This window comes from Cetorhinus maximus, chromosome 22 (assembly GCF_964194155.1).
Source record: "Cetorhinus maximus chromosome 22, sCetMax3.hap1.1, whole genome shotgun sequence".
NCBI classification, from domain to species: Eukaryota; Metazoa; Chordata; class Chondrichthyes; order Lamniformes; family Cetorhinidae; genus Cetorhinus; species Cetorhinus maximus.
The window spans coordinates 64,228,707-64,243,774 of NC_135900.1; the positions used below are offsets into that span (position 1 = coordinate 64,228,707).

Below are 15,068 nucleotides of genomic sequence, written 5' to 3' on the forward strand. Positions count from 1 at the left end.
TAAAATAGTGATCTAATAGATGTCTAAAGTCCCTTATCCTGATATCCCTTCAAGTTTGAAGATTGAAAGTTTTGAATCCTTTCCTCATAACTCAATCCTTTAATCCTGGTGATCCCCCTTCTGGGACTTCTCTTCACCATTTCCAAGATTTGATATTTCCCTTATGCCCTGATAACTAGAATTGAATGCAGTGCTCAAGGTACAGCGTTACTAGAACACTATATAGTTTCAACATGATACTGTTAAACTTGTACTTTATTGGTTACATTATATAACTCTACATTCTTTTTCCTTTGCTGATTGCTTTCTACAATGACTCAATTTGATGATGCTCACCAGAGTGTGTTTCTTCTAGGCATGTGGCCTGTGCTCTATTTTTCATTAACAGTCAAAGGTCATGTCAGAAATCAGTCAAATTCATAATTGCCAAACATTCAGAATATAGCAGGGGGCAGGCACATTCAATGCTCAAAGCATTTAAAACAATATTAGAGAGTTTGAAGCACTAACAGCTTTGAAAGGATATGTTATAGTAACCATGACAGAGATGTTCTGTGACCTTAATGTGTCTGGTTATAACATTTTCAGGAGAGATAAACAGGAAAAGAGGGATGGAGTTAGTAAAAGATTTCATTCTTGGCTAGAACATGAGTTTGTCTATAGGCAGTTACATTAACACAGAATTCTGATGGATAGATGATCCTAACACAGAATCCTGATGGTCATTCGGACTCGAAACGTTAACTGTGTTCCTCTCCGCAGATGCTGCCAGACCTGCTGAGTTTTTCCAGGTATTTTTGTTTTTGTTTTGGATTTCCAGCATCCGCAGTTTTTTGCTTTTATCTTAGTGTTTAATTGACTGCCACTTCTCTTCAAGGAACGCCTACCTTGAAGAAGTATTGCCCTTCTCTCCATCAGGATTTTCTTATCTCTCTTTTGCCTTGTTCACCTTCATTGCTTTCCATTACTCTCCTGGTGTGTGACAAGGTGTTTACTAAAACCTGCTTTCACAGCCATATTTCCTTTCTCAGTGACTGTCTCCGTCTCCGACTTACCCTATGTGGATTTCAACTGAAGTTCCATCCCTCATGTTTCGAACCCACCCAGGATTACAGGTATCTCCGGGACATACAACGCTCCTCGACCTCCCTGTCGCTTGCCATTTCAACACTCCACCCTGCTCTCATGCCCACATGTCCGTCCTTGGCCTGCTGCATTGTTCCAGTGAAGCTCAATGCAAACTGGAGGAACAGCACCTCATCTTCCAGCTAGGAATTTTACAGCCTTCCGGACTGAATATTGAGTTCAACAATTTTAGATCATGAACTCTCTCCTCTATCCCCACCCCCTTTCCGATCCCCCCCTTTTTTCTCCAATAATTTATATAGATTTTTCTTTTCCCACCTATTTCCATTATTTTTAAATGTATTTCCATCCATTGTTTTATCTCTATCTTTTAGCCTATTTTGATCCCTTCCCTTCGCCCCACCCCACCCCCACTAGGGCTTATCTGTACCTGCTTTCTCCCCTTAATTAGCACATTCCTTAGATAATATCACCACCTTCAACACCTCTTTGTCCTTTTGTCTGTGACATCTTTTGGTTATCTCCACCTATCACTGGCCCTCTATCCAGCTCTACCCTCCCCCCACACCCCTTAAACCAGCTTATATTTCACCTCTCTTCTATTTTTACTTAGTTCTGTTGAAGAGTCATATGGACTCGAAACGTTAACTGTGTTCCTCTCCGCAGATGCTGCCAGACCTGCTGAGTTTTTCCAGGTATTTTTATTTTTGTTTTGGATTTCCAGCATCCGCAGTTTTTTGCTTTTAACCTGATGGATAGATTTGGAAATAGGAAGGCAAATGGTACAATTCTCGGTGTGCATTACAGGCCCACAAATAGTGGAGATGAGATAGAAGATAAAATCTACTGACAGTTCAGAGAGACATTTAAGAGTAATAGGGAAATGGAATGGGATGATTTGAATTACCCCTGCATAGACAAGGATAAAGGAAATTTATGTGGTTAAGTTGGGAATGTGTTGTAAAATGTATCCAAGAACACTTTCTAAAATGGAATGTTTCGAGTCCAACAAGAAGAAAAACATTGCTTAATTTAGTTCCAGGACATAAAGATGGACAATTAACAAATATATGAGTGGGAACAATTGGAAAATAGTGCCCAAAACATAATTAGGTTCAGTGTAAAAATAGGAAGGGAGAAAGAAGAATTAAAGATAAGGATGGTGGACAAATGGCAAAAGGTCAAGTTGAATTATTTGTGATAACTGTGGATAAGGAGTTAGTTCTGAAAGAATTAGAAGAACATAATGTAACTAGATCACAGGATGCTGTAGAATTCATCCTAAGCTGTGAAAAGAAATCAGATCAAAGACACTTTTTCAACCCTTCTTGAATATAGAAATTGTGCTGTTGAACTGGAGAAGGGAGCAGTTTACACCTTTGTTTAAAAAGGGAGGGAACAACAAACCAGGTATCCTAGAGATTTTATCACTCTGTAGTGATACTCCCTTTTAAGAACCCCATTCCTTAGCTTAATATGTAAATTTGTCAACTTGTAGAGGAACCTGTCACCTAGCACAGTGAGTGCTGGTTCAATTGAAGTATGGTACTCTTTAGACAGATTCTTGATTCAGTAGGGATTACAGAGATCTAAGTTTGAGATCAGAGGAATATGAAAAATTGTCAGCACAGATCTTGAAAGAGTACCTAAATAACAGGGCAAGCTAAATGGACTAAATATATCATTGCACTCAAAAAAAAGTAATTCATTCTGTCAAATACATTGGGACATTCTAACATAACGAGGTGATACATACAAGTACTTCTCTTTCTCCTGTTATTAAATGGCCCTTTCCCTTTGATATATATTCTGTTTTTATTGATTGTAACACAAAAAACAATCTAGATGTCCAGCCAGTGATGTGGAAATCTCCATCTTTCCACATGTTTTTCGACTTATTCCCACCTCTGTACAAATCAGATCCACTGCCTAAGCAATCTACTTATGTCTGTATCACTGGCTGAATGTTCCATTTTGCAGGGGAAGCACAGAATGCAGACCTCTATACATAGGTTTTTTGATTTACCAAGCAATACTCTACATAGGAGACCCTAGTGGACTCCAGTTTACATTGTGATGAAAACCGTGTGGACCACAGTTCTCAATTTTAATTAGATAAGACCACTTAAGCTGTAACTGTTTCTACAGGCTTGTTAATTTGAAATGATGAGTGCATTGATTAGTTCATCAGATGCAATAAGTACGTGTTTGCAGACTGAACATAGTAGTTTGTAATTCAAATCTCTTCCAGCATCCTTGAAACCTAATGAAAGAGATCTTTTTTCTTCTCAGATGCGTAGTATTAATAGGACTTCTTAAACCCACGTTGGAAATCTTGTACATGTCCCAGATGATTTACTAAGTGCAATTAGAGCTGAAGCCAGCCAGCCGGTATAAAGCAGTTTTATATTTATGGTCCATTGCAGGTAGATTCACTGTGCTCCCTCAATCACTATACAATTTTTACAGTTGATGCTAATTACTGTGGTATAGATTGAGATGTCAAACTGTGAAGGAGATCTGCCGGGTAAAGAGAGATTTGGTGGAAAGAGTATTCAGAGGCATTTTGAACTCAACCTATTATGTAATTTTATACGGAGTTAATGTGCTGCAGATGGTAGGAATATTAGGCAGTGTGCATTTTAGAAAAGTACATAGTATGTATGCTCATGATTATTGTGTCATGGAGCAATAAGCACCAAGCTTCAACAGGATTGAATCTCAATTGAAAATAATCCCAAATTTTCTTGAGGATTTCACAATGATTCTTGCACAAAATTGAACTGAAATTAAAAATGTTTGAATAGCCACAGAACCATATTAATAGCTGTCTGGAATCACTGCGCTGAATTTTGCGCTTGATGGGCGGGCAGCTGATCGCCGCTGCCGAAACGGGCCACGCCGCCATTTTGCGCGGGTGGGCCAATTAAGGCCCACCCAGTGGGGTTGCGACTCCCATGTACATCAGGAAAATCAAATCATTGGTGGGCGTGTTCAGACCGCCAGTTCCAATGGGGAACCAGCAGTCTGTATAAAGAGCAGCCAGGCAGCCTCCTTTAGGCTGTTCACCATGGCCGCTCATAGGGAAGGACATGATTTGAGGGCAGAGGAGGAGGAAGGGGGCAGGCTGCAGGATAGGCCAGCAGGGGGGGGGGTCACTGTGCCCCTCGGTTCTCAGATCCCTGCCTTGCTGCCCTCCTCCAAGAGGTGTCCAACTATCGGGATATTTTGTATCCAGAGGATGGGAGGAGAAAGGCTCCCCACGTCACCAGGCAGGCGTGGCAGGAGGTGGGGGAGGCTGTAAGCGCCCATGACGATGTGCGGTGCACCGGAACCCAGTGCCACAAGCGCTTCAATGATTTGCTGCGCTCTGGAAGGGTGAGGACCATGTCAGCCTTGGCCATTTGACCCAGAAGGTAGCCTTAGCCTTTGAGCCCCCGCCCCCCCACGTCTTACTGTCGTTACTACATTGGGCATTTGGCACACGCTGGGTGGGCAAACAGATAGTGACCACGCTTACATCAGCCTTAGTGGTTGAGGAGAAGATGGGTTCTCCCTGCAGCATATGTTGGTGTTTGTCGTATTTGAGTAATCTGGGGGCAACCTGCAGGGGAGGCAGCTCGACACATACTCAGAACTCCAACACATGTCTTATTGATGGTGATGAGATGGTGGAAGGGGAGCCTCAAGTTGTCGTGGCCAAGAGCCATCTGCTGGCATCGGCGCTGCACCTAGTTGCGCCTCCTTGCCATGGGCGCTAAGACTCGTGTTATTCAAAGTGATGGACGCCGAATGTGTCCAAGGTGGCCTTTGGAGGAGGGGGTTGGGACCAGCCATACTATCTTCTGGGGACTGATCACCAGTAGTGTGGACAGGAGCCGCTGGAGGCCTCAGATGGGCCACTGTGGTTGGGGTACGGCCTGCACGTGTAGAGTACATGAGCGATCAGCCCCAATAAATGCTCTTCTCTGTTTTGCAGGCAAAAACTGAGCACAATATGAGGGAGCGACAGCAGACTGGTGGTGGGCACACCCTCCTCCAGCATCTCACCACCTATGAGGAGCAGGCCATGGAGCTGGGGAGGAGGCAGGCGGCCAGGTCGGCAGGCGTTGGTGAGGCTGGGGTTCAGTGGCCAGGTATTTGAGGGCCACAGTCCCATCCACTCTGTCTCTCCACCATCCAAAGCACTGATGGTTGTTGCAATCGTTAATGCTGCAACACTGCTCATTCACAGACTGATACAGTCAGACGTGTGGGTCATACACAATGGTCCCTCGGCCCCTTGAGGATGCGCGTCTCCAGCACCTTCCAAAGTCGCCTTATCCCATTTGTGACCACTGTCCCCATGGTCTAACATGCCATGGCATCGCTGCTGCACATCCAAAGAGTTATTGCATCTGAGGGGGTTTGTACCTCCACCACCCTTTCAGCCAGTGCTCCCCACATTACTCTGTCCAAAAGGTCCTCAGCACCTCATCTGTCAACCTCATGGCACTCAACTTAAATAAATGCCACCACGTTACTCATCCCTGCGCTAAGGGGAAATGTTGCCTTCTGTCTATCCGTTCTATGCCCCTCCTAACGGAATGAAGGTCAATAATGTGACCTGTCAATCTCCTGTGCTCCACAGCAAATGTCGCAAGTGTTTGCAATGTTTCCTCATCACTCCAACTCTCCAGGCCAGCATGCATCCAGGTCAGGAACCTCTGCACTCTCCCCACTCCAATGCTATCCCTCCCATGAAGCACAGGTCACAACTGAACGCAGAAGTGTAGATGCGTTTTCTGCACTTGCAACATGACCTCCCTTTTCCTACATTCTATTCCTCGGCTAATAAAGACAAGTCTGGCTTCGACCTTGTTAAACGCCTTATATTCCTGTTCTGCTACCTTAACGGGTCTGCCCAGCAAGGTCCCTGTAATCGTCGTGACTTCCCACGGTCCTACCATTCCTCATGTATTCCCGTACCTTGCTTGTCTTGCCCAAGTGCTTAACCACACACTTATCCACATAACATTCCATGTGGCATTCCTGAGGCCATCTGACCAGCCTGTCTGTATGTACGTGTAATGTTTGGGCCGCCCCTTGACTCTTCTCCACCCTCCAATGTTCGTCTCCTTAGGTTCTTGAAGATTGAGCGCATTATGAGGCTGGGGGGGGAAGGGATGAAAGGTGTTACTGACTGAACGCTAACTGATACACTGTCCTTGTTGTTAATTTCAGCATCACCACTGCATGGCCACGCCCAACAAGTCCAGAGCCCCCCCTCCACACCTGAGGGTCAAGACTTGCAACTTGCATCATATCATTTCAGCCAGCCAGGCACCAGCGCAGCGACAAACACTTCGGTGGGGAATATAATGTCAGCGAGTGTCCTGGGTCACTTCACGGAGAGGGCACTTCACAATTGCTGGAGGAGATGGCAGGGACAGAGAGTGCCGATGGCGCCAACAGCCAGAGGACTGCAGGGGACCAGACACATGCTGAGTCGGGAAGTGATGATGCCTCTGGAGGTGTCAGCAATGCAGCAGCTGCAGGAGAAGCGGCAGGATGCGCGGGAGCATCTGGCAGGGTTGCATGAGGGTGTGCTTCAGTTGGTCTCTGTGGTGGAGGAGTCCAGGCAGAGTGTCAGTGATGGCATGAACCTCAGGACAGAGCTTCAGGCTCCCTCCACTGAGAGATTGGCGACTCTCATGGAGAGGGGCTTTGATCGGATTGAGACTCTTCTGATTGGGTTACGCTCTGACCTGCAAGGCCTCACAGCGCTAATGGCCACAGGTGGTCATTCCCAATGTGGGAGATGTTCTGGGCACCAAGCGTCGGCACTCGGTGCCCATCCATCTGCGGTGAGCAGGGAGGTCCAATGTGACCTCACGTCGGCGCAGCAGCTGCCTGTCGTCGCTGCGAGCTCCTCTCAGGGCGCTCCGGATGAGGGCAGCAGCTCCTCCGCCCCTCTGCCAGTGACCGTTGCATTTGTTGAGGCTGCGACAACTGGGGAGGTGCCAGTTCAGGAACTGACCACTCCCTCCCAGGTGAGGCCATCACAGGCTCCACGGGCCAGAGGACGCCCGCCAAGGTCATCGAGGCCAACAGGACAGCAGAGTCAGCAGGCTGTCTCACAAGACAGTCCGAGCGATGGGGCGGCACCTACACGTAGCACCTGAAAACGTAAGCATAAGGCACGTTAGACACTCCACGTGTATGTCACTGGTGATTTTGTGTTGGCCTTAGATTAGGGAAAATATACTTATGTACGTCTGAGCGATGTTTGTGTTTTATTTTGGATGGAATAAAGTCCACTTTTCTGACCATGGCTGAGGGTGTTTCCTTTGTGCTGCATTTGTATGTTTCACAGACATAACATGAGTGTTTGAGTGAACATTGATGTTTCTGTACTAAGCCCTTAGTTGCAGCTAATGAGGTGGAAGATGCAGCACCTAAGTGCCACGTGTGGAAGCGCCAGGCAATGCTGGTCCTGCTGATCCATGTGTGTGGAGCTAGCTGAAGGTTCGTTGGATTAAAGTGACCCGGGTGTCCCTGTCTCCTTGGTGTAGTAGCGGGTCGGCGTGCTGCCCCTCATCATCGCCCTGTGCTTCCTCATCCTCTGAGCCACTGCTGGATTCATCATGTGCAGCCTCATCCACTGCGTCAAGATCTTCATCGTCAACTGCATCCCCCCTTTCCAGCACAAGATTGTGCAGAGTGCAGCATGTAACCACTATCAGAGAGACGCGATCTGGGGGTACTGGAGTGCGCCCCCTGAGCGGTCCAGGCATCAGAAGCGCATCTTGAGAAGACCGATGGTTCTCTCCACCATAGCCCTTGTGGAGCTGTGGCTCCTATTGTACCGCTGCTCAGCTTCTGTTCTTGGATGGCGGAGAGGCGTCATGAGCCACCTTCTGAGGGGATAGCCCTTGTCACCCAGCAGCCATCCATCCAGCCGGGCTGGAGCACTGAAGAGCCTCAGCACCTGGGAGTGTCTGAGGGTGTAGGCGTCGTGGGAGCTGCCTGGGTACCTTGTACAGACTTGTAGAATCTGCATCCTGTGGTCACAGGTCACACATTGTTTATCTGCACGTTCATGGAGTGGAAGCCCTTCCTGTTGACGAAGGCACCGGGCTCACCTGCTGGCGCCTTGATGGCCACATGTGTACAGTCTATAGCACCCTGGACACGGGGGAAGCCAGCAATGGCCGTGAAGCCTCTGGCTCGCTGTATCTGACTTGCCTGGTCGCAGCAGAAGTAGTTGAAGGTCAATGCACGTCTGAACAGAACGTCTGTAACCTGCTGGACACAAGTGTGGACAGCTGATTGGGAGACACCGCAAAGATCACCCATCGAGCCCTGGAAGGAGCCAGAGGCAAAGAAGTGGAGGGCAACTGTGACCTTCAGAGCAGCTGGCATGTGGTGTCCACCCACACAGTTAGGGGGATCTCAGGGCCAATCATCTGACAGATAGAGTTGACTGTCTCCCTTGAGACACGGAGCCTCCTTCCGCACTGCACCTCAGTCATATTGAGGTAGCTGCTTCGGCGCCTGTATACCCTGGCAGCAGGATAGTGGCGTCTTCTAGGCCCCTTCCACCTTGGACAACCTCTTGGCCCTGCGCCCCTTGTGCCTGCGCCTGGCCTTCCAAAGATGGCTCCCCTGGAGGCTGAATGTCCACTCCTAGCCTCCTCCTTATTCTATCCCTCACGTCCTCCTCAGAGGAGCTGCCTCCAGTGGAGATGTCAGATCCCATACCCAGGCTAAATGGAGGCCTCCGGAAAGCTGCAGGCCCGATAAAGATTACTGTCTGCAGAGTGCTGAGCTGAAGCTTCAAAGTACAGAGAAAGCTATTGGAAATCGATCTGAACTGGTAACAATCACACAGGCAAGTTTAAAACACTTTCTGCTTTAAATACTTCAGAAAAAACATGAAAAACCCCCCTGAGCCCACATATCCCGCCCGAGAATGAGGTTTGTTAAAAAATCAGTTACCCGCCTGCCCGTTGGGCCCGTGCGCCGAGGGGAAGATCGCACGAGCTCCTCAAAATCGGCTTCAATTGCCAAGTTAAGGGCCTTAACAAGGCCTTTAATTAATGGCGGGCGCGCGTCGCCCATCATAGTGCGTCCGCCCACCTAAATATCACGATGCCGTGCACTGACGTCGGGATGCCACATTTTAAGCGCTGATTTGCGGGCTCCGCCACCCACGTGTCAGCCAGAAAATTCAGCCCATTATCTCTCAGGAAATATTGGGAAAACTGAAGCCATTGTTTTTGGTCCCCACTCCAAACTCCAGTCCCTTGCTACCGACTTCGTCCCTATGGCAACAGTCTGAGACGAAACCAGCTTGTTTGCAAATTTGATGTCATATTTGGACCCGGATGAGCTTCCACCAGATATTCAGGCCATCTCTGAGACCACCTATTTTTACCTCCATAACCTCGCCCGACTTTGCCCTTGTCTCAGCTCATCTGCTGCTGAAATCCATATCTATGCCTTTGATACCTCCAGGCCTGACTATTCCAATGCACTTCTGGCTGATCTCCCACACTCTACCCTCCGTAAACTGGAAGTTATCCAAAACTCTGCTCCTCGTGTCTTAACTCACGCCAAGTCCTGAACACCTATCCCCACTGAGCTCGCTGACTTACTTTGTTATTTAAAATTAAAATCCTCATCCTTGTTTTCTAATCCCACCAATCCTTTTTCCTTGCTATCTCTGTAAACTTCTGCAGTCCCGCAACTCTCCGAGATATCTGCATTCCTCTTATTTGACCTCCAGGGCATCCCCGATTTTAATCACTCCATCATTGGTGGCCACACCTTCAGCTGTCAAGACCATAAGCTCTGAAATTCCCTTTGTAAATCTCTCCACATCACTTTCCCCCTTTAAGACAAATCTTCAAACTTAAGATAAAAACAAAATACTACAGATGCTGGAAATCTGAAATAAAAACTTAAAATGCTGGAAAAACTCAGCAGGCCTGGAAGCATCTGTGGAGAGAGAAACAGAATTAATGTTTTGAGTCCATATGACTCTTCTTCAGAGCTAAAGAGAAGTGGAAATGTGATGGATTTTATACTGTTTAAGAGGGGGTGGAGCAGATAAAATAGGAGGTCAGGATAGGTGGGAGCTAAGGAGAAATTTGGCAAAGATGTCATGGACACAGGACAAAGGGAATGCTAATGGTAGTGTTAAAGACTAAAGGAGTCGCTGATAGTTGCATAAAGGTAAAATAACAGAATGTGTTACTAGCAGAACAAGGGTTAGCACTCTGTGAAAGCACAGCATAGAAACAACTAACAGATGGTCCTGTGTGTGTGTGGAGGATGGGTGGGGGTGGTTGGAGAAAAAGGATATAAATATATGTTTAAAAAAAAATAAATAAAAAAAATTAAAAATGGAGGAGAGAGTTCATGCCTGAAGTTGTTGAACTCAATGGAAGGCTGTAAAGTGCCTAATCGGATGATGAGGTGCTGTTCCTCCTATTTGCATTGGGCTGCACTAGAACATGGCAGCAGGCCAAGGTCAGACATGTGGGCATGAGAGCAAGATGGTGAGTTGAAATGTCAAGCGACAAGGAGGCCTGGGTCATGCTTGTGGACTGATCGAATGTGTTCTCCAAAGTGGTCGTCCAGTCTGCGTTTAGTCTCCCCAGTGTAGAGGAGACCACATTGTGAGCAGCGAATGCAGTAGACCAAATTGAAGAAGGTGCAAGCGAAGTGCAGCTTCACCTGAAAGGAGTGTTTGGGACCTTGGACAGTGAGGAGGGAGGAGGTAAAGGGGCAGGTGCTGCACTTTCTGCAATTACATGGGAAGGTGCTGTGGGAAGGGGATGAGGAGTTGGGGGTGATGGAGGAGTGGACCAAGTTGTCATTGAGGGAATGGTCCCTACAAAATGCTGACAGCGGGGGTGAGGGAGAGATGTGTTTGGTGGTGACATCGTGCTGATTTGGCAGAAGTGGCAGAGGATGATCGTTTGAATGCAGAGGCTGGTGGGGTGAAAAGTGAGGACACGAGGGACCATATCATGATTCTGGAAGGGAGGGGAAGGGGTGAGGTCTTTAACACTACCATTAACATTCCCTTTACCTTGTGTCAATCACACCTTTGTCAAATATTTCCTGAGCTCCCACCTATCCCTTAGCTTCTATTTTGCTCCACCTGCTCCACCCCATCTTAAACAGTATAAAATCCATTACTTTTCTACTTATTTTTAGCTCTGAAGAAGAGTCATACGGACTCGAAATGTCAACTCTTTTTCTCTCTCCACAAAGGCTGCCAGACTTGCTGAGCTTTTCCAGCATTTTCTGGTTTTAATTCTTCAAACTTACCTCTTTAACCAAGCTTTTGGTCATCTGACCCAATGGACTGCATTTTACAGACCCCATGGGCAGGCTGTTTTTTAAGAAACATTTTTGTAAAGGTGTGATGGAAGCGGGGAGTCACAGCAGTCAGGGGGTGCCTCCTGCGCATTATGGGCAGCCCCCCAAGATGTTACCCCCCACTTTGTTCCTCCCGGCTGGCCACCAAACCATGTCCTCCTACTCCCCCACCTTCCATAGGCTGCCTGATCCCTCCCATCCAAGACCCCTAACCTAACTGGATCCAGACCCCATAGCTGCCTCCTTCATGGGCCTGCTTACAGTCCCAGCAGCACCCACTGTAGAGTTTGAGTAGTAATCAATCAACAAAAATAAAAATACCTGAAAAAACTCAGCAGGTCTGGCAGCATCTGTGGAGAGGAACACAGTTAACGTTTCAAGTCCGTATGACTCATCAACAGAACTAAGTAAAAATAGAAAAGAGGTGAAATATAAGCTGGTTTAAGTGTGGGGGGCGGGGGGGGGGTGGGTGGGGGGAGGGTAGAGCTGGATAGAGGGTCAGTGATAGGTGGAGATAACCAAAAGATGTTAGAGACAAAAGGACAAAGAGGTGTTGACGGTGGTGATATTATCTAAGGAATGTGCTAATTAAGGGTACAAAGCAGGACAAGCAAGGTACAGATAGCCCTAGTGGGGGTGGGGTGAAGGGAAGGGATTGAAATAGGTTAAAAGGTAGAGATAAAACAATGGATGGAAATACATTTAAAAATAATGGAAATAGTGGGAAAAGAAAAATCGATATAAATTATTGGAAAAAAAAGAAAAAAAAAGGGAGTGATCGGAAAGGGGGTGGGGATGGAGGAGGGAGTTCATGATCTAAAATTGTTGAACTCAATATTCAGTCCGGAAGGCCGTAAAGTGCCTAGTTGGAAGATGAGGTGCTGTTCCTCCAGTTTGCGTTGAGCTTCACGGACTCGAAACGTTAACTGTGTTCCTCTCCGCAGATGCTGCCAGACCTGCTGAGTTTTTCCAGGTATTTTTATTTTTGTTGTAGTAATCAATCAGATTGGCTAGCAACTCTCAAGGGCACTTCCTCCGACTAAGGGTCAGAAATCTCACTCTCGGCCTGTTAGCCCACCTGCAGCACGCTATGGCTACGGAATGGCATTCTTTTAGGTGTGCCGGCTGCAAGGCTGTCTCGTGCAATGGGGGATGAGCAATACCCCCACCTGCCCATGAAATCTAGCCCAATATTTTCTTGTGTAGCTCAGTGTCAAATTTTGTTTTATAATGCTTTTCTAATCCTACAAATTACTTCAAACCTATGTCCCCTAGTTATTGACCTACTAAGGGAACGAGGTCTTTCATATCCACTCTATCTAAAAAGCTATTACAGCCTCAAAACAACAAAATCTACCCCAAAAAAGAGGTACATTATACTAAAAATGACAATAAGTGCACTTGATAGAAACAGTGGTGCAACCTTGGGCAATATAACTTTGATGTCTGAAGTAGTTTGCTTGGATAGTAATCGTAGATGGGGACTTACCTCAAATTTTAGAATGCAGGCTCTTGAAAAGTTATGATAAGATAGATGTTAAAGTAAATGTTGTCTTGCAAAATGTCTGGCAACACACGGTCAATATCATATTTTCAAAATGACCACTTTGTCTAACTGCACAGGAATCAGTTTGAGACATGATAGACACAAATCAATCAGTAAAACAGTTCATGCTGGATTCGAAATTCAATTCAGACTGCACGTGGCCCTGAAATTTTAGGTGGTTCTGTATTCAACATTGAGTCTTCAAAAGCTGTTAAGAAATCCCACATTTGCACTTACATGTGTTTTGGCTCCTGTTTCTAGTGCTCTGCACCATGTGGTCAAGGTATACAAAACCGCAAGGTGGTATGTGTCAACCACATCCAGAAGCCAATGGAAGCAAGTTACTGCAACCATTCAACAAGACCTCCTTCTGTGCAAAACTGCATCATCGCACCTTGTGAATACGTTTGGATTACAGGGGAATGGTCACAGGTAACGATTATTCAGGACCCGCTCTTGAAAGTGATGCTATTTTTGTGACACTTGTAGCATTTTCCAGCCATAAATATGTATTTTGGGTTTTTCCAGTTGTCGTGATTGTGTCATGCGTTTCTTAAATGCAGTGGGGAGGGGTGGGAGTCACACAGTAACACCCTCACTCAACAACAACTTGCCCTTTTAGAGCACCTTTAAAACATCCCATGGTGCTTCATATAGATGTAATCATATTTCTATGGGGTGATGGTGGCATGGTGATAATGTCACTGGACTAGAAATCCAGAGACCCAGGCTAATACTCTGGGGACATATAGGTTCAAATCCCACCATGGCAGTTGGTGGAATTTAAGTTCAGTTAATAAAACCTGGAATTAAAAGCTAGTCTCAGTAACCTCAATTATCATAAAAACCCATCTGGTTCACAAATGTCCTTTTAGGGAAGGAAATCTGCCATCCTTACCTGGTCTGGCCTACATGTGACTCCAGACCCACAGCAATGTGGTTGACTCCTAACTGCCCTCTGATTTGGCCTAATAAGCGACACAGTTCAAGGGCAATTAGGGATAGGCAACAAGTGCTGGCCTTGCCAGCGATGCCCATATCCCATCAAAGAATAAAAAAAATTTCTGTGGACTATGATCTGGACAATAGGATTAGGCTTCAGTCAATACAGGCACAAAGGGTAGTTTGGTCTCTTTCTATACCATGAATTTCTATGATGAAAATATGGACACTGAGCCAAACGAGGAGATATTAGGAAGAGTGGAGGGTCATAAGGATTCGAAAGTAGAGCCAAAGTTCCCAAGTGTTGTCATTTTGCAAAGGGGAGGGTAGGTAAAATTTAAATTGAAAACCTACCTCCCTGTCATCAGCTCCGAGCCCATCCCACAGATTCCCTGTTTTGTCGTGGGTCTTAGATCAGGCCATCAGCCTTCGTCCAATTAGTAAATTCAGCAGATGATCAGGTGAGAGGCTGGAAACACACCCTCATTAAAATAGTTTTACTGGGCTTACGCTTTCCATGGGTGCAGACTTCTGAAAATCCCAAGATAGCACAGTGGAAGAGAGCTGGAAACTGCCTTTACAAGTCTCCCTCCATTTTTCCCCTAATCCGTGCATTTTCCAAGTGTAGGATAGAGGGAAATTTTCGCTACTGTTTCTTCAATGAGCGGCACCACAGGTGATTCACTGGCAGTACAGGACAAGTATTGTGTATGGCATGGTACACTTTAAAATATGCATTTCAAACACAAAAAAATCATGTCTTTCTCATTGGCTCAAATGTTGCAGAAATCAAATAAAATATTTTACTTCAAGAGACATGATTTGGTTGCTGAACCAATTAAAAACACTTGACCCTTATTCGCTTACAAACTTCTACCATATGTACTAATTCACTGTAAGCAGCCAGAGGCCCATTAGCACTGGATAACAAGGGTGTAAATTGATAACCTGCTTTTATTGTACAAATATTGTAGTCACAAAATGCTGTGTGGTAATTACTCCAGGGCCAGAATTTTATGTCCCACGAGCGGGTGCGTGCCTAACCTGAATGAGCATAAAATCGCACAAGATGACATTGGGCGGGCGTGCGTAGCAATCGGAAGAGCGATACCGCCGGCAA

The 15,068-nt window shown here is 46.3% G+C and overlaps 1 protein-coding gene across 1 annotated transcript in view; it reads left to right on the forward strand.

Moving 5' to 3' along the window:
• The window catches only part of LOC144696757 (A disintegrin and metalloproteinase with thrombospondin motifs 20), a 440,683-nt gene that overhangs the window by 378,142 nt on the left and 47,473 nt on the right, over window positions 1-15,068 (forward strand). Inside the window, exon 31 of the mRNA XM_078568442.1 lies at window positions 13,268-13,438. Within this exon, the coding sequence (XP_078424568.1) occupies window positions 13,268-13,438 (171 nt within the window). The remainder of the gene's footprint in view (window positions 1-13,267; window positions 13,439-15,068) is intronic.